The 27,644-nt window shown below is 44.1% G+C and overlaps 1 protein-coding gene across 2 annotated transcripts; it reads right to left on the bottom strand.

Annotated features, from left to right (window-relative positions):
- Positions 1-132: 132 nt before the first annotated feature.
- On the bottom strand, positions 133-26,061 carry kntc1 (kinetochore associated 1). Of its 2 annotated transcripts, none has more exons than XM_046350783.1 (62): positions 25,767-26,061; positions 25,347-25,491; positions 24,324-24,444; positions 24,115-24,230; positions 23,894-23,972; positions 23,717-23,794; positions 23,582-23,616; positions 23,359-23,469; positions 23,042-23,135; positions 22,831-22,883; positions 22,599-22,711; positions 22,418-22,472; positions 22,156-22,254; positions 21,866-21,909; positions 21,668-21,730; positions 21,493-21,568; positions 21,278-21,403; positions 20,750-20,916; positions 18,618-18,729; positions 18,341-18,484; positions 18,165-18,221; positions 17,954-18,025; positions 17,653-17,772; positions 17,383-17,526; positions 17,118-17,213; positions 16,894-16,997; positions 16,683-16,785; positions 16,468-16,602; positions 16,229-16,348; positions 15,932-16,004; positions 15,672-15,739; positions 11,622-11,923; positions 11,227-11,399; positions 10,922-11,022; positions 10,628-10,772; positions 10,429-10,485; positions 10,176-10,339; positions 9,520-9,624; positions 9,237-9,365; positions 9,013-9,129; positions 8,710-8,819; positions 8,344-8,557; positions 8,143-8,232; positions 7,844-8,009; positions 7,654-7,712; positions 7,254-7,470; positions 7,085-7,158; positions 6,668-6,878; positions 6,362-6,474; positions 6,170-6,225; positions 5,999-6,077; positions 3,465-3,589; positions 3,237-3,372; positions 3,016-3,111; positions 2,810-2,866; positions 2,619-2,673; positions 2,465-2,528; positions 2,151-2,280; positions 1,800-1,889; positions 1,467-1,621; positions 1,213-1,312; positions 133-953 (listed from the first exon to the last, which is right to left on the bottom strand). In XM_046350783.1, the coding sequence occupies exons 2-62, from the start codon at positions 25,470-25,472 to the stop codon at positions 924-926; spliced, it is 6,624 nt and encodes a 2,207-aa protein (XP_046206739.1). In that variant the 5' UTR covers positions 25,473-25,491; positions 25,767-26,061; the 3' UTR covers positions 133-923. The 2 variants fall into 2 exon arrangements, with proteins under 2 accessions (XP_046206739.1, XP_046206740.1); XM_046350784.1 differs by having other exon boundaries at positions 25,890-26,061.
- Positions 26,062-27,644: the final 1,583 nt, after the last annotated feature.

The raw sequence follows: 27,644 nt of genomic DNA, 5'->3' as shown, positions 1-27,644 counted from the left end.
TACTTCTGAACATGCCATTGGTATTTTTCCATTTGAGATGGTAAAATACATTTCATACTGTGGTTCACAGCGCAATGCTGTATAATTCCTATGTGACAGGAACATCATAACATATAAATCAGAGCCTGAAAATATTATTTCGGTAACACTTTATTTGGATAGTACCAAGTAGATGGTTTGTAATGTTCAAATACAGACATGTCAAGTAACAAAAATAGCTTCTTTGCAGGAAAGCAGTATCTCAAGCAAGAATGTTGCTAGGACTTTCTATGAGTGGCATGAGTGGGGAGAGAAAAACTAATAACTAGCAGTCATTGGCAGAGGTTTTGAACTTTTCTTATTGATCTAATAACTCATTTACAGCCTGGTGATGACTGACCAAATTGTTTCACACTTTGAGTTAGTTTCATTAAGTGTTGAATAATGTGATACAAAACACAGGAAAAACTCATTTTGACTGCACTGGGCCTTCACTTCCTAGATCTTTTACTACAGAATGAAGAAAATCAATGTTTTCACACATGTAGGCAAGACAGAGACTGGTATGGTGTAGGACAGGAAATTGAAGGTAAAAAGCAAGTCTCTCTGGATATGAGCGTCTGCTAAATGACTAAAATGTAAATGTTAATTGCTGCTTTAACTAAAATAACTGTAGACAACTTTTTATATTGCTTGATAACTATATGTTGTAATAAAAATGTCATTAGTCATTCCACTATAACGTTTTCCACCAGAAACAATGTTTAGTGTGTAGTTCTTTATAAAATAGATACAGTGAATATTACATGTGAATAGATTGAGTAAGGAGACAGTAAGTGCAAACATTGCATTTCTAGCCCAAAGAGACACACATTTGAATAAACATACTGTGAATATATTTTATGTCCCATATGTGTTCTTAATCCTGTTCATATCCACACCATTTACTTGTCTATATCGATGCTGAGAAACCTCTGCAAAACAAGCCAGAAAAATACAAATTAAAAGTGAAATGACATATTAGTGGTCCTGTGTGGCTCAGTTGGTAGAGCATGGCACTAACAATGCCAGGATCTTAGGTTTGGTTCCCACTGGGGCCTCCCATACAAAAACAAAAATGTATGCACACATGACTAAGTTGCTTTGCATAAAAGTGTCTGCTAAATGGCATATATTTATTTAATTTCACATTAGTAACAATTTATGTTATATAGGATTGCCGACTATAGTTACCTTCAGGGCACTGGATGCAGGGGACATGTCTGGTATTAGTTTCCCTTTACGCTCCCTGTGTTTCAGATACTCATGGGCCAGGGAGTTAGCATCCTCCTCACTGAACACCAGAGGTCAAAGGGTAAGGATTAAAGTAATTACGTATATTAGAAACAAACATTTCTCTGCTCATACCTGCCTGGAGTGTGATGTTAACATTTTCATTCAATTATACATAAAATGATGCTTGTAAAATTACTGCTTTGAGGACTTACCAGCTGTGGGAGATCAAATAATCTACCAAGTTCTTCACCTGGTTGGAGTCACCACTTGACACAATGTGTTGCTTGAGAAGATTAAAGTACTTGGTCTTCCACAGCTTCTGGTACTGCCTGTTTTGGCAAATGAACATCAAGACTGTGTCCCTTATCTGGGGTGGAGAAGAAATGAGTTAATGACACATTCTGAATTCCATACAACATTTCTCAACAACTAAACAAAATAATCCAATGTGTAAAAGATTATGGAGAACAGATGTAATAAAAAATACAGTAGAGCCAAGAGTGGTTAACTAATGAAGGCAATAAGAGAACATGATTGCAGCTCACCTGTGAGGGAACCCCTGCCAACTCCCCAGTGTTCATATGCTCATCCAATTGCTCCAGGATGGTAATGGGGTTACATGCTGACAGGAGGCCCTGGGAGGGAGCAATCATATACACTACACAGTAAGCACATCGAACAAGGGGAAGAGACTCATGCATAGACACTCCCAATACCTTTAATAGTTTTATTCAGAGTCTTGGACAGTTTGTGGCTATTGTTAAACCAAAACAATTTTATGTAATTCCATCTAAAGATGCAGAGAACAATTTGATAAAGGGCAGATGTGTTAGGGGGCTGGTAGTGTGCCACTACCACCACTATCCTTATGGAACCCCCAGACCCAGCTGCATCACCTGAATCTGCTGTCCCTTCCTCTTGGTACAAGGGATGAGCAGGAGGGCACCTAGGGCAAAGCCTGGCAAACTGAACTGGGCAAAGCGATTGGCGATGCCTATCAGGTCCAGATTCAACAGGAAAGGGCACCTGCCAGAGACCAGGGAAGATGCTGGGATGAGTGGGACATGGAGAATAAAGGATGAATCAGCACATTGTCAAAGATTTGAGGAATTGTGTAGTAATGTTACCATGGTAATGCCATGACACCATTCTTGATCCCTATGTGACTAGAAATCGTTATCAACCTATTCTATAAAGCAACAGAACGTACTTAAGAAGGAGAACAAAGGTCCTGTAGAGGGTTGCCTGCTGTTGGGGGCTCAGAGGAAGAGATGCTGTGTGACAGAGAACATAACCAGTGATTCTGCTGACTTTCTCCATCTCACCCTCATGTTTTTGAGTTGTGGTCTAATAGATCAATTTACCTGATACAAATGGGGCCAGGATCATACTTCTCCAGGTCCTGGAAAAACTGGAGACCTGGATGAAAAAAAAAAAAAATACAGCTTTAACAACAACTGTCCAAGCCAAAAGAGTAGGTGGTGGCTGTGAATTTTCTCTCCTTAAAATGTACAAAATGGGCTCCTTGAGACACGTTGAACCTGGTGGTAATTACCTGCCAGAGAGAGGGGACAGCTCCCAGTGCCTCCAATACCTTTTGCAAGTCACTTATCTGAAGAGCAGATGGGAATACCAAATTTGGTGCCACCACAACATATCCTGTCTTAATGCCATATAACTTCATTGACACGACAGACTGCAGAATCTAATATTTCTAGCAGTAGTATTGTTCTTGAAACTGTGTGGACTGCCTCTTCTCACCATGTTGAAGCCCAGTAGTTTCTGCAGTAACCCATTCCACAGCTGAGGGTCAAACACCTGGTACTCCAGGCTAAGGTCTGCCACCAGACGCACAGCCTGCAGAGACAGGAGGCAACTTCAGCTCAATACAAACCTGACTACCTCATCTTGGTTGCATCACATTGAATGAAACCGACTGAAATCATCTAAAGCATCCAGTACATTGGTCAAGTCAAGCCTACCTGTGGCTCATGACTGTGATTCTTCCACAGTCCCTTGACCATGCCCTCTTTGGGACTGTTGAGGAACGACTCCACTGTGTAAGGGATGTTTAGGTCCTCCAGCTGAGACAGGTAGATGTAGCACTTCAGGTAATACCTGCAGAAGGAAAAACAGCAACAGAACAGCAGCAGTCAGGTACAGACAATCAGTCATGGCTACTGGCCTTTATCAGAGCAAGGATCGCTTACTGGACTTGTGTCTTGGGGATGTGTAGCTGTGTTTCCAGGGTGGTGGGGTCAGCGATGTGGATGAGACAAAGCAGGGCTCGACTCCGGTGGCAGAAAGTAAGACGTGGCCCAGAACTGCTGAGGGGCTAGGAAGATATCAACAATGGGAATTCAACACTGACATACACACTTCTGGGTAACACTTTACGTGACACCGAGCATTGTAACAGTCATAACACTGTTGTAACATAGAGTTAATTTATTGCTGTTGTGACACCTACAAGTGTCAAAACCCACAAAAGGTAAAACATTCCATTACATCATAGCCTATGTGTCAGTGTATTTATAAGATATATTTGCTCTATAGATAGATAACTATATCTATATCTATAGAGCAAATATATCTATATCTATAGAGCAAATATATATATCTATAGAGCAAATAAATAAATAAATATATATATACACACACAGCTCAAAAAAAATAAAGGGAACACTTAAACAACACAATGTAACTCCAAGTCAATCACACTTCTGTGAAATCAAACTGTCCACTTAGGAAGCAAAACTGATTGACAATACATTTCACATGCTGTTGTGCAAATGGAATAGACAACAGGTGGAAATTATAGGCAATTAGCAAGACACTCCCAATAAAGGAGTGGTTCTGCAGGTGGTGACCACAGACCACTTCTCAGTTCCTATGCTTCCTGGCTGATGTTTTGGTCACTTTTGAATTATGGCGGTGCTTTCAGTAGTGGTAGCATGAGACGGAGTCTACAACCCACACAAGTGGCTCAGGTAGTGCAGCTCATCCAGGATGGCACATCAATGCTAGCTGTGGCAAGAAGGTTTGCTGTGTCTGTCAGCGTAGTGTCCAGAGCATGGAGGCGCTACCAGGAGACAGGCCAGTACATCAGGAGATGTGGAGGAGGCCGTAGGAGGGCAACAACCCAGCAGCAGGACCGCTACCTCCGCCTTTGTGCAAGGAGGAGCACTGCCAGATCCCTGCAAAATGACCTCCAGCAGGCCACAAATGTGCATGGGTCTGCTCAAACGGTCAGAAACAGACTCCGTGAGGGTGGTATGAGGGCCCAACGTCCACAGGTGGGGGTTGTGCTTACAGCCCAACACCGTGCAGGACGTTTGGCATTTGCCAGAGAACACAGAGATTGGCAAATTCGCCACTGGCGCCCTGTGCTCTTCACAGATGAAAGCAGGTTCACACTGAGCACATGTGACAGACGTGACAGAGTCTGGAGACGCCGTGGAGAACGTTCTGCTGCCTGTAACATCCTCCAGCATGACCGGTTTGGCGGTGGGTCAGTCATGGTGTGGGGTGGCATTTCTTTGGGAGGGGGGGGGGTCACACAGCCCTCCATGTGCTCACCAGAGGTAGCCTGTCTGCCATTAGGTACCGAGATGAGAACCTCAGACCGCTTGTGAGACCATATGCTGGTGCGGTTGGCCCTGGGTTCCTCCTAATGCAAGACAATGCTAGACCTCATGTGGCTGGAGTGTGTCAGCAGTTCCTGCAAGAGGAAGGCATTGATGCTATGGACTGGCCCGCCCGTTCCCCAGACCTGAATCCAATTGAGCACATCAGGGACATCATGTCTCGCTCCATCCACCAACGCCACGTTGCACCACAGACTGTCCAGGAGTTGGCGGATGCTTTAGTCCAGGTCAGGAGACCATCCGCCACCTCATCAGGAGCATGCCCAGGCGTTGTAGGGAGGTCATACAGGCACGTGGGGCCACACACACTACTGAGCCTCATTTTGACTTGTTTTAAGGACATTATATCAAAGTCGGATCAGCCTGTAGTGTGGTTTTCCACTTTAATTTTGAGTGTGACTCCAAATCCAGACCTCCATGGGTTGATAAATTTGATTTCCATTGATAATTTGTGTGATTTTGTTGTCCGCACATTCAACTAAGTATTTAATAAGAATATTTCATTCATTCAGATCTAGGATGTGTTATTTTAGTGTTCCCTTAATTTTTTTGAGCAGTATATAATTTTTTTATGTACCATGTTAAATTGTCATTGTAATTGCACACACATTGATGTCAGACATGAATCTACCCCAATGCTCTGTTGCTGATGACTGAGATGAATGCAGGAGCAGGACAAGACACCCTCTTTTTGACTGATGACTGATATAAGGTCATGTACGTGATAGTCCTATCTGGCTTATATGATTACGATGGTCATAATGCTTCGTGTTTCTTAAAGGATTTAAGAAACAAACTTTCCATGAAAGGAAAATTCTTGGCAGGGAAAAAAACACTTATTTGAATAAATGTGGGTTGACACTTATGTAAGTGTCATAACCAGCCATAAAATAATGCAACATATGTCACAGCAGGTGTAAAAATATGGGTCATGACAAGTTGTCCGCTGTTATGACATGGCGTTAAGTGTTAGCCAATTCTGTAAAGCCCCCTACTGTTTCCCACCAGCCCACCAATTCCAAACTAAATGTGGAACTTGTAATGATTAATATAGGAACTTATAGATCAATCCTGACCTATCCCATCTACAAACTCACCCATGTTTCTGCTGAGAGGATAGGGCTCAACAGACAGACTCCCACATCCATGGAATAGATCTGCAGTAGGTACACCACCCTGAGAGAGGGGGACATGGGAGACATCCCTTGTTAATGGTCTATAGTGAACTGTAAGGCTATGATAGTCAAGTGATGAATGCAGGGAGCTACCTCATAAGATCTGAATCCTCCTGAATGTCATTGACACAATCCTGGTTGTTGATGTCCTTCAAAATAAAGAGCCTTCGGTTAGGATGTATCACATACTCCAAAATGTCGTGCAAAATTACTATTTTCTCCCCTAGTGATGAGCTCATCCAGTCTACCTGTGGCAGATCAGAGACAGTGTAAGGTTGGTCATACCTTGGCTACAGCTGGGCCGGTTTTGCAGATCCATTTCTCCAGCAGCATGCTTCGGATCTTCAGAAAATCCACACTATTGATGGCTGCTATTTCTTTGCATACAGCATGAATGTCTAGTCATACAAAAAAATTAAATGTTTAATCTGAAAATAGTCTGGTTCCATTTTGCTCTAAAAAGGACTATAGTACATATCATCAATACAGTGATTCTGTAGCTCCACATAGCCCTCCAGACAGGTACATGGAGCCATATGGCAATAAGAGGGGGCCTACATGTGGTTGGTCTGGTTATGGTGGAGGGCTCACCAGGGTGGGTTTGGCCAGCAGAGCCCCTGAAGCGTTGCTCTACACTGCTGTGTTCGTAAAGGATGACGATGAGGCGGGCGGGCTGCCCTGTCAGCTTTAGGTGCTCTGGGCTGTTCAGCTGGCTGGACATCAGGACGTTCTCTGTGGCCGAGCGCTGGAACTGCAGCTTCAGCTTGGACAGGAAGGTCTCCACCCTGGTCCGCGCTGCCTCCTGCTCAGGGGACAAGACGGAGGGGAGAGAATTTTTATTCTACAAAAATGGACTAGATATACGAAAAAAAGCATGAAAGGGAAGACTGGGTATCCTGAATTCAAGCAGCTGACGCAGACATAATAGATATAACTACATCGATAATAGTTCAACATTGAGGACCGCAGAGCATCAACACAATCTAAACACAAAACATGTGGTCTAACCTCAAGTTTTGGGTCCTTCAGCCATGCGTCACCAAGAGCTAGGCAGAACTTTAATGACTGGGTCTTCTCAGTGCCTACAGCAGAGAAAAGTGAATAGGATGAACATTGATGCAGAGGCCGGCTCCTCCGTGAACAGCGGCATGGCACTTTGAATGGCTAACGGTCTGACCTGGCGGCAGCTCCTGAGCGATTTTATGGGCTGTGGCAGCGGCCCACTCTGGGTTCTGGATGCAGTGAATGTACCCCATGATGGTCTTAGCCACCTTGAAGGTCTCCTTGCTGGAGGTGTGTTTTTGCCTCCTCTTATGTTGCTCGAGGAGTAAGGGCTTCATACTCTTCTCAAACACATGGTTCACTGCTGACATGTACAGCTTGTCAACGCTCACCTGACAGAAGGCAGGAAGAAGTAGGATCAAATTCACAGGTGACCAAATTAAAGTCAATAGAAACAACTAATACATCGCCAATATTAGTTCAAATTCTGGTAGGCTTACCACTCATATCTAAAGACAAACATAACAGTAATGTACAGTATAAACCACAGCCACCAGTGGAGCAGAGTACTGTACCTTCATCAGCTTGCTTATCAGAAGCAGAGTAGGAAAGGTCTCCTCACTGAGCTCTGGAGCTAAACACAGAAAGAGAATCCGTCAAATCCTTATACGAGCTAGAGTATGCAAAAGGTCCACTCAATCATTTATTTATGAACACTTATTGACCACATGAACATTGTAAGCTTAAACTGAGTATAGTACTCACAGAGGATCTTCCAGTAGCTGGTGGTCTGCATGAGCAGGTGGAAGGGCAGTCTGATGTTGGCCAGGGCCGAGGGTTCCAGGCCATTCTCCAGAAGGTGGCTGCTCTCCAGGTCTGTAGGGGGAGAGATGCGCTTGTAGGACTTCAGGTGCTGGAGCAGACCTATTGCCTGGAGATGAGGGAAATGTATTGCGTGTGGATGAGACTTGATCGTAATGCCAAAGAAAATATGACATTGAGGATTACACTTATTTAGCAGAGGTATGTAGCACAAAGACACAGTAGAAATCAAGATGCCACACCTGACTGATTGAGATGCTGGTGATCTGCTCATCAGCGGTCTGTATGATCCTGAGCACCCCCTCAATCCTCTCATAGTTATATGGACTTAGCTGAGGAGGAAAGGGAACACAAGAGCTAGTTAAACACTTCATTTCCTCTACACATCATTACGTCCTACCATCAACCCCTAAACCTAGGCTGAGAGTTGTGTATGCTCAGACCTTGAGTATGGCAGCACTGAGGCTGATGGTGAGGTTTCTGGTGCTGTGCAGCATAGGGATGATCTGCAGAGCTCTCTCCAGGGCGTCTGCATGCCCTAGCGGCTGCTCCCCCTGTCCCGCCCCAGGGTCTGCTGCCCCTTCCCCCTCCTCCTCCTCCTGCAGCAGGGTGGTGATGTACTGGTTTATCACTTCATCTCTGTTCAGATCAAAGGTGCTGCAGGTAGGAGGAACACACAGGACATACATACACTCATTAATTACAGCGTAACGTCACAAGACAGCAATAGGCAACTACAAAGCATGCAGTAGTATCAGACCCAAAAACTAAAGATTGAAGTAGCATGTTGACTTCCTATAACAGCTCACCTGCAGTACTGGAGGATAATCTCAGGGGTGGTGTTCTTGTTCTTCACCAGGGTAGGAATGAGGTTACTCTTCATCTCCGGACACTGACGAAACACAGACTGGATGGATATCTGGGAAGAGAGACAAGGCTTTTAAACAGAGTCCTTTTGTAAGGCAGGGAGGGTAGATTACGTTAAGAATGCACCTAATTAGCAGGTATTAACACAAAGTTTAACATCATGATTTCTTCAAAAAACCAGCCATGTCTGAAAGACTGCAAATGTTAAATAGATAGGGGGAAAAAAACATTGAAGATCAACACACCCCTAATTTGCCCAGCTCGATCCCCCACTCTGCGTCGGTGATGACCGAGAGAAACTTCTTCCGCTCCTCCTGCTCGCTGTACAAGTTACAGAGATGGGCCCCCACCATAGCCACAGCCTGAAAATCATGGACATACCGACTGTCACACACAACATGAATCAAAACAATGACAAACCATTCAAGATGGAACAGATAATGACAGTATAGAAGTATAATAATCTTACCAAGATCTTATCATAGTTTTGCCAAGTGTTGTCGATCACCTTCCACAGTATCTTAAACACCTCGGTTTTGGACAGGAGAGTGCAGAGTCCAATAGCCAGGTCACAATCCACCACTCTCCAGTTAAACACCTTTTGCACAGAGTAAAAACACCAGTTGTTATAGTAATCATGTTAGTCTATTGTAAATTACACATACAGCATGGCCGGAATATAATGTCATTTTATTGAAAAGAAGAATGTCAGACATCCTCGCCTGAAATCCAGGACAATAGTCTCACATCACCTTGTGCAGGAGGGCAACTGCAACAGCATTGATAGAGGACAGAGTAGTTGTTCTCAAATCACTCAAGCACGCCCTATATTTTTGCAGAGCCTGCGGGCCATAGAGCTGAAAAGGGAACACGTAAAATGTAAATACTTCCCTTCACAATATAGAATAGTGGTCCAGAGAACAGACACAGCTGCAGTGAGACAAGTGTAAATCTAGACAGAGATATGTAGCAACATCAACAGAAATGCAAAGACTGATCAAGGGACTGCTTGCTCATGGTTCCAGGTGAGACACTACAGTACACCCCTGACTGATGTCAATTTCCTTAGTTTCATGTGTTAGTGAAGTAGACTATCTGTACAAAACACCAGGTGGGGAGGCATACAGGGGTACATGAACCACACTGGGTTTTTTCCTGTTTTCGAGTCAGTTTTTTCCCTTAAATTTTTTATATTGTTTGTTTTCTATTTTGTACAAATGTGGTAAAACTCTTGCACTGATATCCTACTGTTATACTTCAGGTGTAATCTTTTGTATGTTCATCATTTACGCTACAAAAAAATTGCTCACTCAACAAATGTACATTAGTATACCTCTGCTACAGAAAACACTTAAAAACACCTGAAAAACATAATCTGGACATTGATACTGTACTGTAGTCATCATACCTGAATGCCGAGCTTGATGTTCATGATGTTGGAGGTGACGTGCTGCAGACAGCTGCCAAAGGAGTTGACCAGCAGTCTGAGGGCCAGCTCCAATTGACTACACTCCTGCAGCATCTGATGCATGGAGGCCAGAGGCACCAGTAGCGGGTTCAGGAAGTTGGCATCTGCACGTGGACAAGGACACATGAGGCTAAGGGTGCATAAAAACTGCATTTATATCCATCTATTAATTGGAGGAAACTGCAGTAGCTACCTTGTTGGAAAGAGCAGTGAGAAAGACAGGAGCAGTCCAGTGGGTAAAGCTTTCTATCTGCAACATGAATTAACATGAGTTAAATGCAATTCAAATCAATAACAATGCTTGGGCATTATAAAGTATTATAACATCACACATGATACAATGTTAAAAAGATACCAGATACGAGACACTTAGTCTGCAGGATTTTAGGTACCTGAGGAGAAGGGCAGCAGACAGTTGGTGATCTCATACTGGACTGGCAAGACAGACACGGGGTCCAGGATGATGCAGTCCTCTTTAAAGACATCCTGGAAGCTCCACTGGGAGTACGGGTCCCTTTCAGCCGCCAGAGACAAATCCTGAACACATGGCAGTGACATTAAAGCCTGATGACCTAACATGAACAAAGACTAAGTGAATGTCTAATATTATAATCTATTGATTAGGGTTGTCATTGAAGAATCTGGTAGCCCGATGGGGAAAAGTGAAGTGTCGTACTGGCACTCACCTTTGCTATGAAGCCATAGTTGTCTGACAGCTGACACTGGTGGTAGACATCCATGGCAGCCCGTGTGCTCTTACACAGCTCCACACAGTCCAGGAGCAGGTCTGAGAGAAACAAGAAAGAATAGGGAGCACATACTCAAGTCAGAGGTATCACTTACTAGGGTGCTAAAGTCATACAGTGTCACTTTATGTGAACTACTTACACTTAAACCATTGGAGGATAAGCGCCTTCTAAAATGAAATGTGTGAGTTCCCATAAAGACTTGGGTTAACCTCCAGGCTCAGGGTGTTAGTGCTGTACAGTACCTGAGTGGCAGACAGTGACGGCCTGGCAGGCCAGCTTGTGGATGACTGCTGGGAGGTCCACGCCTTCAGGGAGGATCATGGGCACGTCTGCCTCCAGCATCTGGCACAGCTTCTGGGCAGCACTGAAAAGCACCTTCCCTGTGCTGGTGGTACCATGGTGCTTATACAGCTCACTATGGGGACAGGGTCATGGGTTTGAAAGGAGTGAGAGACACAATTAGGGAGGTAACCAGAGTTAATTTAGTGCAAAGGCCCACACTACCATCAAACACTTCAATGTTGTGGATGAGATATTCAGATTATGACAAGCCTTCATTAAAAATGTTAAAAAGTGAGGAACATGGGCATTGCTTTCCTTTACTACCCCCCTAAACTTGGTTCCCCTTCCCCCTGACCTGAGGATCTTGAGGGCCTTGTCGACCTTGCCGACCCCCAGGGCACGCAGGGCCAAGTCAGCCCACAGCTCCTGCTCCGTGCGCTGGAGCTGCCGTGCCAAGCGGCGGAGGCCAGCCTCAGTGGAGATGTTCTTGGTCTTGCCGTCAGGGTCGTTGGCCACCATGGGGGTGGCTGTGACCTTGCTCTTAGAGGGACCTCGAGCACGGGTGTTCTCATAGGCTGTGATGTGATACTCCTGGAACTGCTTTCGCACCTTGGGGTCCTCATAGTTGTTAGGGGTGAGGAAGATGTCAAAGTCCTCCTGTAAATGTAGTAGATTAGGATCCTTTCAGCACAGGAGGTCAAAGACCAGAAATAGTGAGTCAGGTGAGGCCTTCATCTCACATTCTGCAAAATCATTATATACTTCCGGCGCCGACTGAGATGGCCGCCTCGCTTCGCGTTCCTAGGAAACTATGCAGTTTTTTGTTTTTTTACGTGTTATTTCTTACATTAGTACCCCAGGTCATCTTAGATTTCATTACATACAGTCGAGAAGAACTACTGAATATAAGATCAGCGTCAACTCACCATCAGTACGACCAAGAATACGTTTTCCGCGACGCGGATCCTGTGTTCTGCCTTACAAACAGGACAACGGAATGGATCGCATGCAGCGACTCAAAAAAACGACTCCGAAAAAGAGGGAAACGAGGCGGTGTTCTGGTCAGACTCCGAAAAAGGGCACATCGCGCACCACTTCCCAGCATTCTTCTTGCCAATGTCCAGTCTCTTGACAACAAGGTTGACGAAATCCGAGCAAGGGTGGCATTCCAGAGGGACATCAGACTGCAACGTTCTCTGCTTCACGGAAACATGGCTTACTGGGAAGACGCTATCCGATGCGGTGCAGCCAACGGGTTTCTCCACGCATCACGCCGACAGAAACAAACATCTCTCTGGTAAGAAGAGTGGCGGGGGCGTATGCCTCATGACTAACGGGACATGGTGTGATGAAGGAAACATACAGGAACTCAAGTCCTTCTGTTCACCTGATTTAGAATTCCTCACAATCAAATGTAGACCGCATTATCTTCCAAGAGAATTCTCTTCGATTATAATCACAGCCGTATATACCCCCCCCCAAGCAGACACATCGATGGCTCTGAACGAACTTTATTTAACTCTTTGCAAACTGGAAACCATTTATCCGGAGGCTGCATTCACTGTAGCTGGGGATTTTAACAAAGCTAATCTGAAAACAAGACTCCCTAAATTTTATCAGCATATCGATTGCGCAACCAGGGGTGGTAAAACCTTGGATCATTGTTACTCTAACTTCCGCGATGCATATAAGGCCCTGCCCCGCCCCCCTTTCGGGAAAGCTGACCACGACTCCATTTTGCTGATCCCTGCCTACAGGCAGAAATTAAAACAAGAGGCTCCCACGCTGAAGTCTGTCCAACGCTGGTCAGACAAAGCTGACTCTACACTCCAAGACTGCTTCCATCACGTGGATTGGGACATGTTTCTTATTGCGTCAGATGAAAATATTGACGAATACGCTGATTCGGTGTGCGAGTTCATTAGAACGTGTGTCGAAGATGTCGTTCCCATAGCAACGATAAAAACATTCCCAAACCAGAAACCGTGGATTGATGGCAGCATTCGCGTGAAACTGAAAGAGAGAACCACTGCTTTTAATCAGGGCAAGGTGTCTGGTAACATGTCCGAATATAAACAATGCAGCTATTCCCTCCGCAAGGCTATTAAACAAGCCAAGCGTCAGTACAGAGACAAAGTGGAATCTCAATTCAATGGCTCAGACACAAGAGGCATGTGGCAGGGTCTACAGTCAATCACGGACTACAAGAAGAAACCCAGCCCAGTCACGGACCAGGATGTCTTGCTCCCAGGCAGACTAAATAACTTTTTTGCCCGCTTTGAGGACAATACAGTGCCACTGACACGGCCTGCAACGAAAACATGCGGTCTCTCCTTCACTGCAGCCGAGGTGAGTAAGACATGTGGTCCTTCTGTAGCTCAGTTGGTAGAGCATGGCGCTTGTAACGCCAGGGTAGTGGGTTCGATCCCCGGGACCACCCATACGTAGAATGTATGCACACATGACTGTAAGTCGCTTTGGATAAAAGCGTCTGCTAAATGGCATATATTATTATTATATTATATTATATTATACATTTAAACGTGTTAACCCTCGCAAGGCTGCAGGCCCAGACGGCATCCCCAGCCTCGTCCTCAGAGCATGCGCAGACCAGCTGCCCGGTGTGTTTACGGACATATTCAATCAATCCCTATACCAGTCTGCTGTTCCCACATGCTTCAAGAGGGCCACCATTGTTCCTGTTCCCAAGAAAGCTAAGGTAACTGAGCTAAACGACTACCGCCCCGTAGCACTCACTTCCGTCATCATGAAGAGACTAGTCAAGGACCATATCACCTCCACCCTACCTGACACCCTAGACCCACTCCAATTTGCTTACCGCCCAAATAGGTCCACAGACGATGCAATCTCAACCACACTGCCCTAACCCACCTGGACAAGAGGTGTGAGAATGCTGTTCATCGACTACAGCTCGGCATTCAACACCATAGTACCCTCCAAGCTCGTCATCAAGCTTGAGACCCTGGGTCTCGACCCCGCCCTGTGCAACTGGGTACTGGACTTCCTGACGGGCCGCCCCCAGGTGGTGAGGGTAGGCAACAACATCTCCTCCCCGCTGATCCTCAACACGTGGGCCCCACAAGGGTGCGTTCTGAGCCCTCTCCTGTACTCCCTGTTCACCCACAACTGCGTGGCCACGCACGCCTCCAACTCAATCATCAAGTTTGCGGACGACACAACAGTGGTAGGCTTGATTACCAACAACGACGAGACGGCCTACAGGGAGGAGGTGAGGGCCCTCGGAGTGTAGTGTCAGGAAAATAACCTCACACTCAACGTCAACAAAACTAATGAGATGATAGTGGACTTCAGGAAACAGCAGAGGGAACACCCCCCTATCCACATCGATGGAACAGTAGTGGAGAGGGTAGCAAGTTTTAAGTTCCTCGGCATACACTTCACAGACAAACTGAATTGGTCCACTCACACTGACAGCGTCGTGAAGAAGGCACAGCAGCGCCTATTCAACCTCAGGAGGCTGAAGAAATTCGGCTTGTCACCAAAAGCACTCACAAACCTCTACAGATGCACAATCGAGAGCATCCTGGCGGGCTGTATCACCGCCTGGTACGGCAACTGCTCCGCCCTCAACCGTAAGGCTCTCCAGAGGGTAGTGAGGACTGCACAACGCATCACAGGGGGCAAACTACCTGCCCTCCAGGACACCTACACCACCCGATGTTACAGGAAGGCCATAAAGATCATCAAGGACATCAACCACCCGAACCACTGCCTGTTCACCCCGCTATCATCCAGAAGGCGAGGTCAGTACAGGTGCATCAAATCTGGGACCGAGAGACTGAAAAACAGCTTCTATCTCAAGGCCATCAGACTGTTAAACAGCCACCACCAACATTGAGTGGCTGCTGCCAACACACTGTCATTGACACTGACCCAACTCCAGCCACTCTAATAATGGGAATTGATGGGAAATGTAAATATATCACTAGCCACTTTAAACAATGCTACCTTATATAATGTTACTTACCCTACATTATTCATCTCATATGCATACGTATATACTGTACTCTACATCATCGACTGCATCCTTATGTAACACATGTATCACTAGCCACTTTAACTATGCCACTTTGTTTACTTTGTCTACATACTCATCTCATATGTATATACTGTACTCGATACCATCTACTGTATGCTGCCCTTTACCATCACTCATTCATATATCCTTATGTACATATTCTTTATCCCCTTACACTGTGTATAAGACAGTAGTTTTGGAATTGTTAGTTAGATTACTTGTTGGTTATCACTGCATTGTCGGAACTAGAAGCACAAGCATTTCGCTACACTCGCATTAACATCTGCTAACCATGTGTATGTGACAAATAAAATTTGATTTGATCATTCCATGATTGAACCTTACCTGTAGGTGAGCAATCGCCTTAAACATCATCAGATTGTTCTCGCAATCCACACTTTTAAAGGCATCCCCTAAACAGGAGAGAATTAACATTAACGCGTAAAAGTTTCTTAGCACATCCACACAAACTCTGGTACACTCACAGTTTATCAAGACCTCATACACTGAATGTTCAATTCTTCGAGAGATGATGTCAATATTGGGAGGTTTAGCAATCGGTCTTTTCAAGTATTACATTGATAGAGTTTAAAAGCTGCCACAACCTTTCTGGATCCGCTGTAAGAAAGTCAGTGCCTCCACCATCACTTGTGCTACGACCATCTGGTGCTTCTTGTGCTGTTAGAAATTGGCCACAATAAGAACCCAAGTGACTCTGCATGAAGAGTATACTCCTATTGAGAAATGGCATGTACAGAACCTCACTACTAAACACTATTTCTAAATTATATCAAACCTATTAAAATAAGATGTCATTGCAAATATAAACGTATGATAGACCTGGAATAGTCTTAAATCTGCTGAATGCAAATACACCCCTACTGCTCCCGAGCGAAGCTCACCTCCTCAGACACATGGTCTTTGTCCTGCAGCTCCAGTCGTGCCCAGTTAGCCAGCCTCTCGATCACACACTCCGCCTCCTCGGGGGCAAGCTTTTTCAGGAGTGTCACACATGGCTCGCTCTGCAATTTCGATGCAACACAGACATTACACACATGAAACACACAGAACAAAAGAGATTCCCCATCAGAAAGCAACAACCACCATGGGAAGAGCTATAGGCTGGGCTCACATACTGTACCTTGCTCTGGCTAATCAGCTGGATGAGGTATAAGATGTGTATTTGGGAGGTGGGGAGTTTGTAGGCCCCAGCCAGCTTCAGAGAGTCCTCCAGGGAGGTGGGGAGGTCCTGCTTGAGGATGTACCTCACCAGTGTCTACAAAGGGAGAATCAACATGGATCAGAAATTACATAAATATACACATCTACATACTGTACACACCCTGAAAGTCCTACCATGATTTGAGTGTTGTTGGAGAGGTTGAAGTTGCGGATCCCGTAGCCTCTGAGCAGCTTCCTCATCTCCATCAGACGGTAGCTTTCCTTCAGAAGCTCCTGCCTGTGGGATGGGTTATGGAAGATTAGAACCCAAGCAGTCCACAAGCCTGCAACAAGTGAGAGTTAGGGCTCTCTGTTACCAGAGGAGGATCAGATCAGTAAGTCTTACTTGGGTCCCACCATCTCCAAGTGCTGTTGGACCAGCCTCTCCACTACCTCAGTCCAGGGCACCACGGCCTTCTGCATGATCTCCAGCACAGCGTCTACCACCAGCTGTACACGGTACAGCACAGTTGAATACTATGTCAATCAAGGCGTGTACATAAATCTACAATCCCATTTGGTGGCCAAGCTTTGAAGGGCAGGAAGTGGTTAATTAGTGTATAAACTCACGTCAGTGGCCGTGATGCAGCCAAGCACAGCCACAGCTTTGGCCTCCCACTCTGTGAACAACGTAGTGGTCTGTGAGCTGCAGCGCTCCAGCAGATCCTAGTGGGATAGAGAGAAAAGACAAAAATGACACGTAATGACTCAAACCAGATTATGTCTGACAATCAACAATCCAGAGTGACAGCCATTTACAATATGAGCAGCTAAGTTAATTTGCAGCCAAGTAGAAAGCATAGTAAAGTGTGTCTCCTGGTAGATGGGTAGACACCTTGATGTACTGAAGCAGCAGCTCATCCAGGGGCAGCTGGTGCTCCAGGCTGTAGGGCCCGACACTGCCCTCCACCGTGGCAGGGATCAGCTCTGGGGCAGGCACCTTATCCAGCATGAGGAATGCTACGCTGCGGATACTTGCCTAAACATACCCACAGTGCAGATAAAGAGAGATACCATGTACAATAACAAAGAATTTCAACAAGACTTAAAACAACAAGATAAGAATCCAAATCAGACAATCCCCAGATGGCTGTCACACACAGACCTTCTCAAAGACTGACAGGGAGAGCCTGCAGTTGTACTTGTTGTAGAGGTCCAGCAGCTGGCGGAGGTTAGAGACCAGGGACTTGAGGTGCTCCACTTCCTCTGAACCATAGTCATCGTCCTGAGACCACCAATCACAATTACAGGATAGGTTACTTCCTGCTAATCAATGACTAAGCATATAACATTTTGACATCCAGTGTTTGAAAGTGAGCATGAATTGAGAGCGCATAGGGGAACAGGAAGTGAGGGGGATGACAGTGAATGTAACCAAAGGAAAGAGGTGATAAAATGCAGCTTACAGAAGGTATCCACATCCATAACGACGGCAACCCAAGTTCCGCCAAGTTCAGTCCATTCTGGGGCCAGTCTCCCTATAGGAACAGAATAGTGTGAAGGGGCAGAAGACATGTGGAAATGTTTAAGTGTGTGATCACCTACATCAGTCAAGTTATTGACTAGAGCACTCAGAATTATTCCTCAAGTCTAGCAATGAAACGGTGTTGGCTTTACCTTTTCTGTTAACTCCAGAATCCTGGCCCTCTGCTCCAACCACCTCGCAACGATTTTCTACAAACACATCGTTTAAAAGCCTTGTCAACAAAATACTGTAAATACAAACTGATCAAAACATATGTCATCATGATCTGTTTCCTGCCCTGACAGAATATGGTGGGTGCCCACTGTACCTGTCCTCTAGGTACCACTCTCCTAACAAAGGGCACAATGACACTCCTAAGCCAGAGACAAAGGTCCTGGGATGGAAGGTCTTCTGGAAAGGAGCTGAGCAGAGCATCAAGACCTCTCTCATCAAACTGCACTGCAATCTCTCCCTACAGGATAAACACAGAAACAGCAGACAAATATCAATTATCTTCCAGTAAAATCCACATATTACAAGAGAAAAATATGAAACTCCTTTAGATGTCTTATGGTGCAACAGTTGATTGTGCTAATTTGTGTTACCTCGTGTCTAAGCCAAAGGTGCTGGGCCCCCTTCAGGTCTCCCTCTCTCAAGTGGGACAGCATGTCCCCAACGTAGTCTGTGATGTTCAGAAACTCAATCCAGGAGATTCCACTGGAGGGAAACAACCAGGAGGAAATTAAACAGTGTATTAGGAAAGTATTCAGACCCCTCAACTTTTCCATGTTTTTTCCTTTTCGTTACAGCCTTATTCTAAAATGGAATAAATTGCTTTTATTTTATTACTTAATCTACACACAATACACCATAATAACAAAGCAAGAACTGGTTCAGGAAATGTTGCAAAACGTATTCAAAATAAACTGCAATATCACATTAGCATAACTAAGTACTCAGACCCTTTACTCAGTAATTTGTTGATGCACCTTTGGCAGCGATTACAGCCTCGAGTCTTCTTCAGTATGACGCTACATGTTTGGCACATCTGAATTCGGGGAGTTTCTCCCATTCTTCTCTGCAGATCCTCTCAAGCTCCGTCAAGTTCGATGGGGAGTGACGCTGCACAGATATTTTCAGGTCTCTCCAGAGATGTTAGATCGGGTTCAAGTCCGGGCTCTGGCTGGGCCACTCGAGGACATTCCTGCTGAAACATGAACCTTTTCCCCAGTCGGAGGTCCTGAGCACTCTGGAACAGGTTTTCATCAAGGATCGCTCTGTACTTTGCTCCGTTCATCTTTGCCTCAATCCTGACTAGACTCCTCTTCATCAGACCAGAGAACCTTGTTTCTCATGGTCTGAGTCCTTTAGGCAAACTCCAAGCAGGCTGTCATGTGCCTTTTACTGAGGCGCAGCTTCCATCTAGCCACTCTACCATAAAGGCCTGATTGGTGGAGTGCTGTAAAGATGGGAGAACCTTCCAGAAGGACAACCATCTCCACAGAGGAACTCTGGAGCTCTGTCAGAGTGGCCATTGGGTTCTTAGTCAGCTCCCTGACCAAGTCCCTTCTCAACCGATTGTGCAGTTTGGCCGGGCGACCAGCTCAAGGAAGAGTCTTGTTGGTTCCAAACCTCTTAAATTTAAGAATGATGGAGGACACTATGTTCTTGCTGCAGAAATATTTTGGTACCCTTCCCCAGGTCTGTGGCTCGACACAGTCCTGTATCAGAGCTCTAAAGACAATTCCTTCAACCTGATCTGACATCCACTGTCAACTGTGGGACCTTATTTAGACAGGTGTGCTTTTCCAAATCATGTCCAATCAATTGAATTTACCACAGGTGGACTCCAATCAAGTTGTAGAAACATCAAGGTCAATCAATGGAAACAGGATGCATCAGAGCTCAATTTCGAGTATCAAGGCAAAGGTTCTGAATACTTATGTAAATAAGGTATCAGTTTATTTTTAACACATTTGCAAAACGTATAAAAACTAGTTTTCGCTTTGTCATTGTGGGGTATTGCGTGTAGATTTGGTTAAATTGTTTTTTTTCGCTCTGAGACCTTGAAGTTGTTGTTCCCCTTGCTCTGCAAGTCACGTTTTTTTTGAGGCGATGGGCAACGATGCTTCGTGGGAGGCAGTTGTTGATGTGTGAAGAAGGTTCCTGGTTCGAGCCCAGGTAGAGGCGAGGAGAGGGCCGGAAGCTAAACTGTTACAATAGCAAAGGGTCTTAATACTTAAGTAAACAAGGTACCGGTATGTTTTTTTAGACATTTGGTACAATTTCTAAAAACCTGTTTTCGCTTTGTCATTATGGGTTTACATTTTTTTATTTTTTTTAACCTTTATTTAACCAGGCAAGTCAGTTAAGAACAAATTCTTATTTTCAATGACTGCCTAGGAACAGTGGATTAACTACCTGTTCAGGGGCAGAACGACAGATTTGTATCTTGTCAGCTCGGGGGTTTTGAACTTGCAACCTTCCGGTTACTAGTCCAACGCTCTAACCACTAGGCTACCCTGCCACCCCGATTGTGTGTAGATTGATGAGGAATTGTTTTTATTTAATCTATTTTAGAATAAGGCTGTAATGTAACAAAATGTGGAAAAAGTCAAGGTGTCTGAATACTTTCTGGATGCAAGTACAGGCTTGGCCCTAATTTACACAGTTACAATACATATACTCAATACCCTTTAGCAAGCCAGGCATAGAATTACAGTCAAATTGAACATACTTGAACTTGTCCAGGCTGTGGAGACAGCAGAAGGTGGCGAGTCTAGCCAGAGCCTCCTGGATCTGTGAGGAGGGGCAGCGGGAGGCGGCATGGTTCAGCATCTTCTCTGCAGTGTCAAAGGTCGGCCACGGAGCCTTGAGGCAGTACTCCACCACATACTGCTCATCCTGACACACAAACACACTCGTCATTGAGCACAGTGTACTTATTTGATCTCAACCTTTCAAGGAATTTTTACATTTGAAAATGTAGATGGCTTGTTTAAGAACACTGGTATGGAACAAGAAGGCCTGCACACTGTTAAATAGCACATCATTACACTGTGGCCCTATCTACTGTAGGTTTGCCAGCTTGTGATTCAAACGTATACCCTTCTCTGACACCAGTCAAAGTTTGAGAATTATACCATCCCCATTTTCAAGTCTATTTGTTTATAGATTCAATGTTTATATTCCAGAATATTAAGGAAAGTTAGCTGGCTGTCTGATCTTGCTTTGTTATATACACCCCCCCCCCGATAAAACTCACCATGATCTTCATCAGGTTGGTCTTTGCCTCCTCCACCAGGTCAGACCATACATCCTGCCCATTGCCACCTACAGAGGCTGACGCCAGCTGCTCCAGTACAAAATCCAGCTTCACCTTATAGACAAGCTGGGTGGTCAAGGAGGCAGGTCAGTCAAGTACATTTATTATTCATTTTAGTTCGAATAAATTTTCAACCCCAGAAAAATTACACCAACCTCAACATCAAGCTCAAATGCTATGGCAAACTTTTCTGCCTCCTCAAATTTGTGTTTGTAGAGAAGTCTGCTGAGTCTGGGGACAAAAAAATGTGTGTTTACTGATACTGACATCTTGTATGTAACTAGTGCAAGGATATGGAAATATGCTGTGTGCGTGATGACACTACTATACCTGTTCTCAGGCAAAGCCTCTGTGAAGCATCTCATGACGACAGAGGATATATGCTCCTCAGAGCTAGTTGTCAGAAAAAAAAGAGAATTGCATTTACACATCAATTCACTGTTATTCAAAGTTATTTGTGAAACTCCACCACCTGAGTATTTACTCAGGGAAACTCTAGTGTCCTTAAACAACCAAAGAAACACTTACTTTTGTGAATTCTCATAAATCCCCTCTAGCAAATATATAGTGTCCTGAAATTCAGAAGGATAAAAACAATGTACTGAGGTTGGGTAGGATGCTGAAGCTCTGACAAACTTTCATAATCTAAAGTAAAATAACAATGACTTATTGTTCCATTATCCTTCGCGACATGGGTATTGTAATACACTTAAATTCCATTCCAATGCGTTACAATCAGGCACATTTTGAATTTGGTGTACTTTCTGAACCTGATATCTGATGCAATCAGAGTGGATTATAAATTATGTATGGTTTACCGTGCTTATTCTTGTCTGTACCAGGCAGGCTGTAGAGGAGACCTCCAGAGAATAGAGGACAGTCATGGAGGGAAGAGAACGCACCTGCAGGCTCCTCATCTAAGGATAACAAAACAGGGCGTTGCCATCAACAAACACAGTCTGAGAGGACCTCAGATGATTCTTACAACTATTTATACCAGAGGAGCATTAATGTATGTACATGATGGGACTATTACTAACAAGTAGCTGTCTAGAAACCATAGAGACAGACTGGAGTTACCTGGCTTTTGTTTTGCATGGTCAATGTAATGATTTTTGTGCTGGCACTTTCTTGCCTATGAAGAGGAGAGGTTTTACTTTCAAAATCATTACAGCACAAGCATTTAAAAATTAAACATTACATCATGTTAATAGAAATAGTATAGGTCTAACAATAGCATAGCATTGAAGTGAACACATACGTGGCTATTGAAGCAGAGTCACACTCTGTGATGAGTAGGAAGTCATGGATGGAGAGGTCAGGCCAGCAGCACACCATCACGAGGAAATGCAGGTCCCAAAGACTCAGAATGTTCTAAGACCAATTGAAAGGTAGAGAAAGATTCATGTCCAACTTTAAAATGTTCTAATGACCAAAACAGCTAAAGAATTAATTATAAACTGATTGATAGAGATTCATACAGCTGGACTCACCTCTGTGCTAAGAACATACATGAGATTGTCCACCACCAGAATCTTTCTCACCCCTACAATACAGATAAGGGCAAAATTTGACTGCAACATTAATACACAACAATTCAAAATAATGCTATAGCCTAACTATTGATAACATACATAAGCAATTCAGGGAGAAAAGTAGTGTAGCTTTAACCAAAGCCAGACAGTTAAATGTTATTAAAACCACCTGGTATTAGGCTGGAGTCCAGGGACTGACAGAGAGACATCATGCCCTGACTATGATCCAATCTCCAGTGGGTTAGAACAGCTTCCCCGTCCGCCTACGCAAAAAGAACGCATAACCACATCAGTCATGCGAGAAGCTATAAAGTTAAAATGTTACAATTGAATAAATACTGTATGAATAGCCTACTTGATGAATAAAAGTCTAACTTCCTATTAATCGGCAGCAGTTCTTGCATTATGTTTTCAAGGATTTATCTTTGCATTTTACATACAAATATTTTGTAACAAAGCAGTGCAGTTACTTGCGCACAACCATACCCCAATCATGAGGTGGATTTCATTGCCAAGGTTGCACATCACTGCTGTGTTACATCCCCCTCCATGGATCTCCTTGGTGGAAAAGAAGTCTGTCTTAAATCGAGACTGGAGCTGGAGAGAAACAATGTGATGTGATGGTTAGGGGTTAATTATTTTATTATTCTGACTTCATATAGTTTTAAATCTTTATTTTACCATCTCCAACATAGTTAAAGCCAAATACCTCTTTCAAAGCCCCAATGTCCATTTTCTCAATAGCTACAGAGATGAGAGAATATGGTTTAAAATAATTGAAAGTTAACTATAACAGGTCTCAAGTGAAAGAAAACTATCTGAAAACCTAATTAAAATTAAATACCTATTTGAATCTTCTCCAGGGCAAGGTTTGTGATGTGAAAAAATCCATCTTGAGTAAGAAGGAACAGGTGGTACATCCCTGGCAACAAAGATAAGGTTTAACCTTTCACCTCAACACACTGATACATGATACTGTATCATTTTATTCCAAAGAAATGGCAAACTATGAACAACTCACCGAAAGATGTCTTATCCTCCTGTAGGATAAGATGTCGATATGTTCTCTCTTTTCCAGAGGGGACATTCTTCAGCAAAGCCTAGAAGAGTAAAAAAAAACTTTTTTTTAATAAAAAAAGATATATTGCACTCAGCATGCAAGCACTTTTGGCACACGTATGACACTGACACATTTAATCACTGAAATATCATGGGGCATATGAGATCAGCCCCATCTCTTACTATGGTGAGAAGAGTGCACTTATGAGGCACATAGATAAGATGGAGGTTTCCGTTTCTCTCGCAAACCACCAGAAAATGTCCGTCCAGACAATCATCCACAGTATCCACATCAGAGTCTGAAATAAACATGCTTTTAATTATCATCATTCACCATAATGAAACATCATTTGATTAGACATCTACACACAGAACACAAAAGAGATACTAACCAAAGTCAAGATGCAGCAAAATAGTCTGATAGCTGAGGTCGAACAGGATAACAGTTGAATCAGCAACAACAATGTTGCAGTTTGAACTGCTGGAGGAGTAAAGCTGAGGATCTGACAACACCTGCAGGAAGACAATAATGTGAACAACTTGCACTGAAGAGTCAAGAGCCAATCATTAATCCAATTTGTAAGTCGCTCTGGATAAGAGCGTCTGCTAAATGACTTAAATGTAAATGTTAACTAATACCTGTGTTGTGGCGAAAATCTCCCCCCTGACAGAACCCCACCCCCTTTGCTTTCTGCTCTTCACTCAGTTGTCAGTTTAGCCAACATTAAACTGATCTTAGTAGCATTACGAATTTTGGTCTGCAGTTTTCGGTTTGGCTATTTGTTGCAAGTGTATGTAGCGGTTCTAGCTTGTATGGCGCTCTGGGCGAATCCCCCCTTCAGCGCCCGCGGCGCCCCGAGCCACCAGCAAGATGCCGCCCTGGGCGGCTGCCCATGTCACACGTACCTAAATCTGCTACTGATTTTTTGTATTAGTCTATAAATCAATCTCTTTGCCAGAATTCGTCATCTCTCCCATGTATTATTCGACTAGTATTTTTGAAAGTGTAAGGATAATAATTCAGCCATAGTTGTTCTGAAATGTTTAGTGTGCGCGACAGAAAGTATTTGACTCTAGCCCCAAAATTAAGGACATTAGAAGGGGGAGGGGAGATTTTCGGAACAACACCGGCACTGTATACTGTGTTCACGTAGAAGGTGATTCATAACTGTATAGGTAATCAATCATGTGGTTTGAGTCGTTAACTTTTCGTCTAGAAAATTAAACTCAAGTTGAGCGACGACTACTGTGGGTGGAGGTGGACTGGACCTCTGACAACATGTAAAATTACGTTTTAAATTTTAAAAACGATTGATTTCAGCACCCTACAAAATATCGCGCACGGTAGTTTATGTGAAGTCTGAGCTCCAACGTAAATCGCGGAGTTGAGTTTAATCGACTACTTTTGGTCTTACCTTTTCAGTTGAGGCAATTTTGACCAAAGTATCCACTTGGTACAGACCACTATTCTCCTCTCGAACATTGCAAAGGCGACCTGTGTTGGTATCCTCATTGATTAAAAGTTCAACGTCGTTCCACATTGTTTTTCTGTCCACCTACCTAGATTTTAAAAAACGGGACACTAACAGGTCAGTTATAACTAGGAAGCAGAGCTAGATAGATAGTTACTTAGCATATACTTAGCATATACCTATTTACATGGTATGCTAGTACTGCAGAGCTGTCACCACTCTTTGCTGTCATGTCAGTTAACTACGGAGTACCGTAGTTAACATTAGCTAGGTAAAACATATGTATATACAAAATGTACTACATACAGGTATAGATAGACATGTTATAAAATAATTTGGAATATATCGAGGTAACAAACTCACCGGTTACAGGTACCCTGACAACGATTTACTGGTAAACTGAGCACAACACCACCCTACTATGCGGGTTCAGAATTTGGCGGTTTAAAACAAAGACCAAAACGAGAGAAACACAACTCTACTTACTTCCTGTGTAGTTACAGGCGCATACTTGAACTCAAACTGATAAAGTTAATTTGAATCATTCAATTCAAATAATAAAAGGTTATTATAAAATAATAGTGAACTGATATTGTGTTCTTTGTATATTTATTTGCACTCCCCAGATTGAGTTGGTGGAATGGAAGTCGTTCTCAAACCAAGAGGAAGCTGATTCAAATAGCCATCTTTTTCATTTCCAACTATCTTTAGTAGGCGTGCGCAATCATTGGTCATTGATTGGTCATCCGGGTTCTCACTTGTACCCAAATATTGTCTATTAGGTGTGCGTTCCTAAATTCACACTGGAGTGCCAGAGTGCGCTCTGTGCGTTCGTAAATTCACAGCAGTGTCAGATTGTCCGTTCGTAAATTCGGAGTGTTCCAAGCTCACACTGGGCACTCTGGCAGAGAAGTATGGTTGATCCGAGCGTTCCGTCCTCACCATCACAATCAAGCACCCAAGCTAACTGGCTAGCTACTCCCAGACACACATTAGAGAACACCTCACTCCGAACAATTTACCTGGCCTAGTAGAGCTAGTTAGGCTGTTTTCATGTTATATTGAGCATTGGTGACTGATTGTGCAGCTGGCAACAATTTTATAACATTTTTTCCCCGACTTTACTTACGCCGGTCATATTCAAAAGGTGTTGCGAGTTCTAAAAATCATTAGTTATTCTGCGCTCTAGCAAGCTAGCCAATTTTAGCCAGTTGGTTTGAGGTCAGAACTCGGATTAACCCTACTGGCCAGAGCGCCCAGTGACAGTGTACGCTCTGAATTTAGGAAAGACACAAAGCGATCTCTGACACTGGAGGCAATTTATGAACACACCCTTAATGTTCTGGTCGGTGGATACCTAGCAGTCACTCACTCCGCGACTGCTAGCATTGTCATGAAAAAGGGCATGAGGGAAGCCCTAAAATGTAGTTTTTCTAAATTGTGCAAACGATAAGGCAGTGTTGGCTTGTGTGCTTAGGGTTGTTGTCCTGTTGGAAGGTGAACCTTCGCCACAGTATGAGGTCCTGAGTTCTCTGGAGCAGATCTTTCTGTACTTTGCTCCGTACATCTTTCCCTCGATCCTGATTACTGTCACAGTCCCTGCCACTGAAAAACATCCCCACAGCATAATGCTGCCACCACCATGCTTCACCGTAGAGATGGTGCCAGGTTTCCTCCAGATGTGACGCTTGGAATTCAGGCCAAATAGTTCAATCTTGGTTTCATCAGACCAGAGAATCTGTTTTCTCATGGTATGAGAGTCCTTTAGGTGCCTTTTGGCAAACTCCAAGCAGGCTGTCATGTGCCTTTTACCGTCTGGCCACTACCATAAAGGCCTGATTGGTGGAGTGCTGCAGAGATGGTTGTGCTTCTGGAAGATTCTCCCATCTCCACAGAGGAACTCTGGAGCTCTGTCAGAGTGACCGTTGGGTTCTTAGTCACCTCCCTGACCAAGGGCCTTCTCCACCGATTGCTCAGTTTTGCCGGGTGACCAGCTCTAGGAAGAGTCTTTGTGGTTCCAAACTTCTTGCATTAAGGAATGATGGAGGCCACTGTGTTATTGGGGACCTTCAATGCTGCAGACATTTTTTGGTACCCTTCCCCAGATCTGTACCTTGACATAATCCTGTCTTGGAGCTCTATGGACAATTCCTTCGACCTCATGGCTTGGTTTTTGCTCTGACATCCACTGTCAACTATGGGACCTTATATAGACAGGTGTGTGCCTTTCCAAATCATGCC

The sequence above is a fragment of the Oncorhynchus gorbuscha genome, linkage group LG05 (genome assembly GCF_021184085.1).
Source record: "Oncorhynchus gorbuscha isolate QuinsamMale2020 ecotype Even-year linkage group LG05, OgorEven_v1.0, whole genome shotgun sequence".
Classification (NCBI taxonomy): Eukaryota; Metazoa; Chordata; class Actinopteri; order Salmoniformes; family Salmonidae; genus Oncorhynchus; species Oncorhynchus gorbuscha.
The sequence above is the reverse complement of the archived record's forward strand: the minus strand, read 5'-3'. Positions and strand labels throughout refer to the sequence as shown.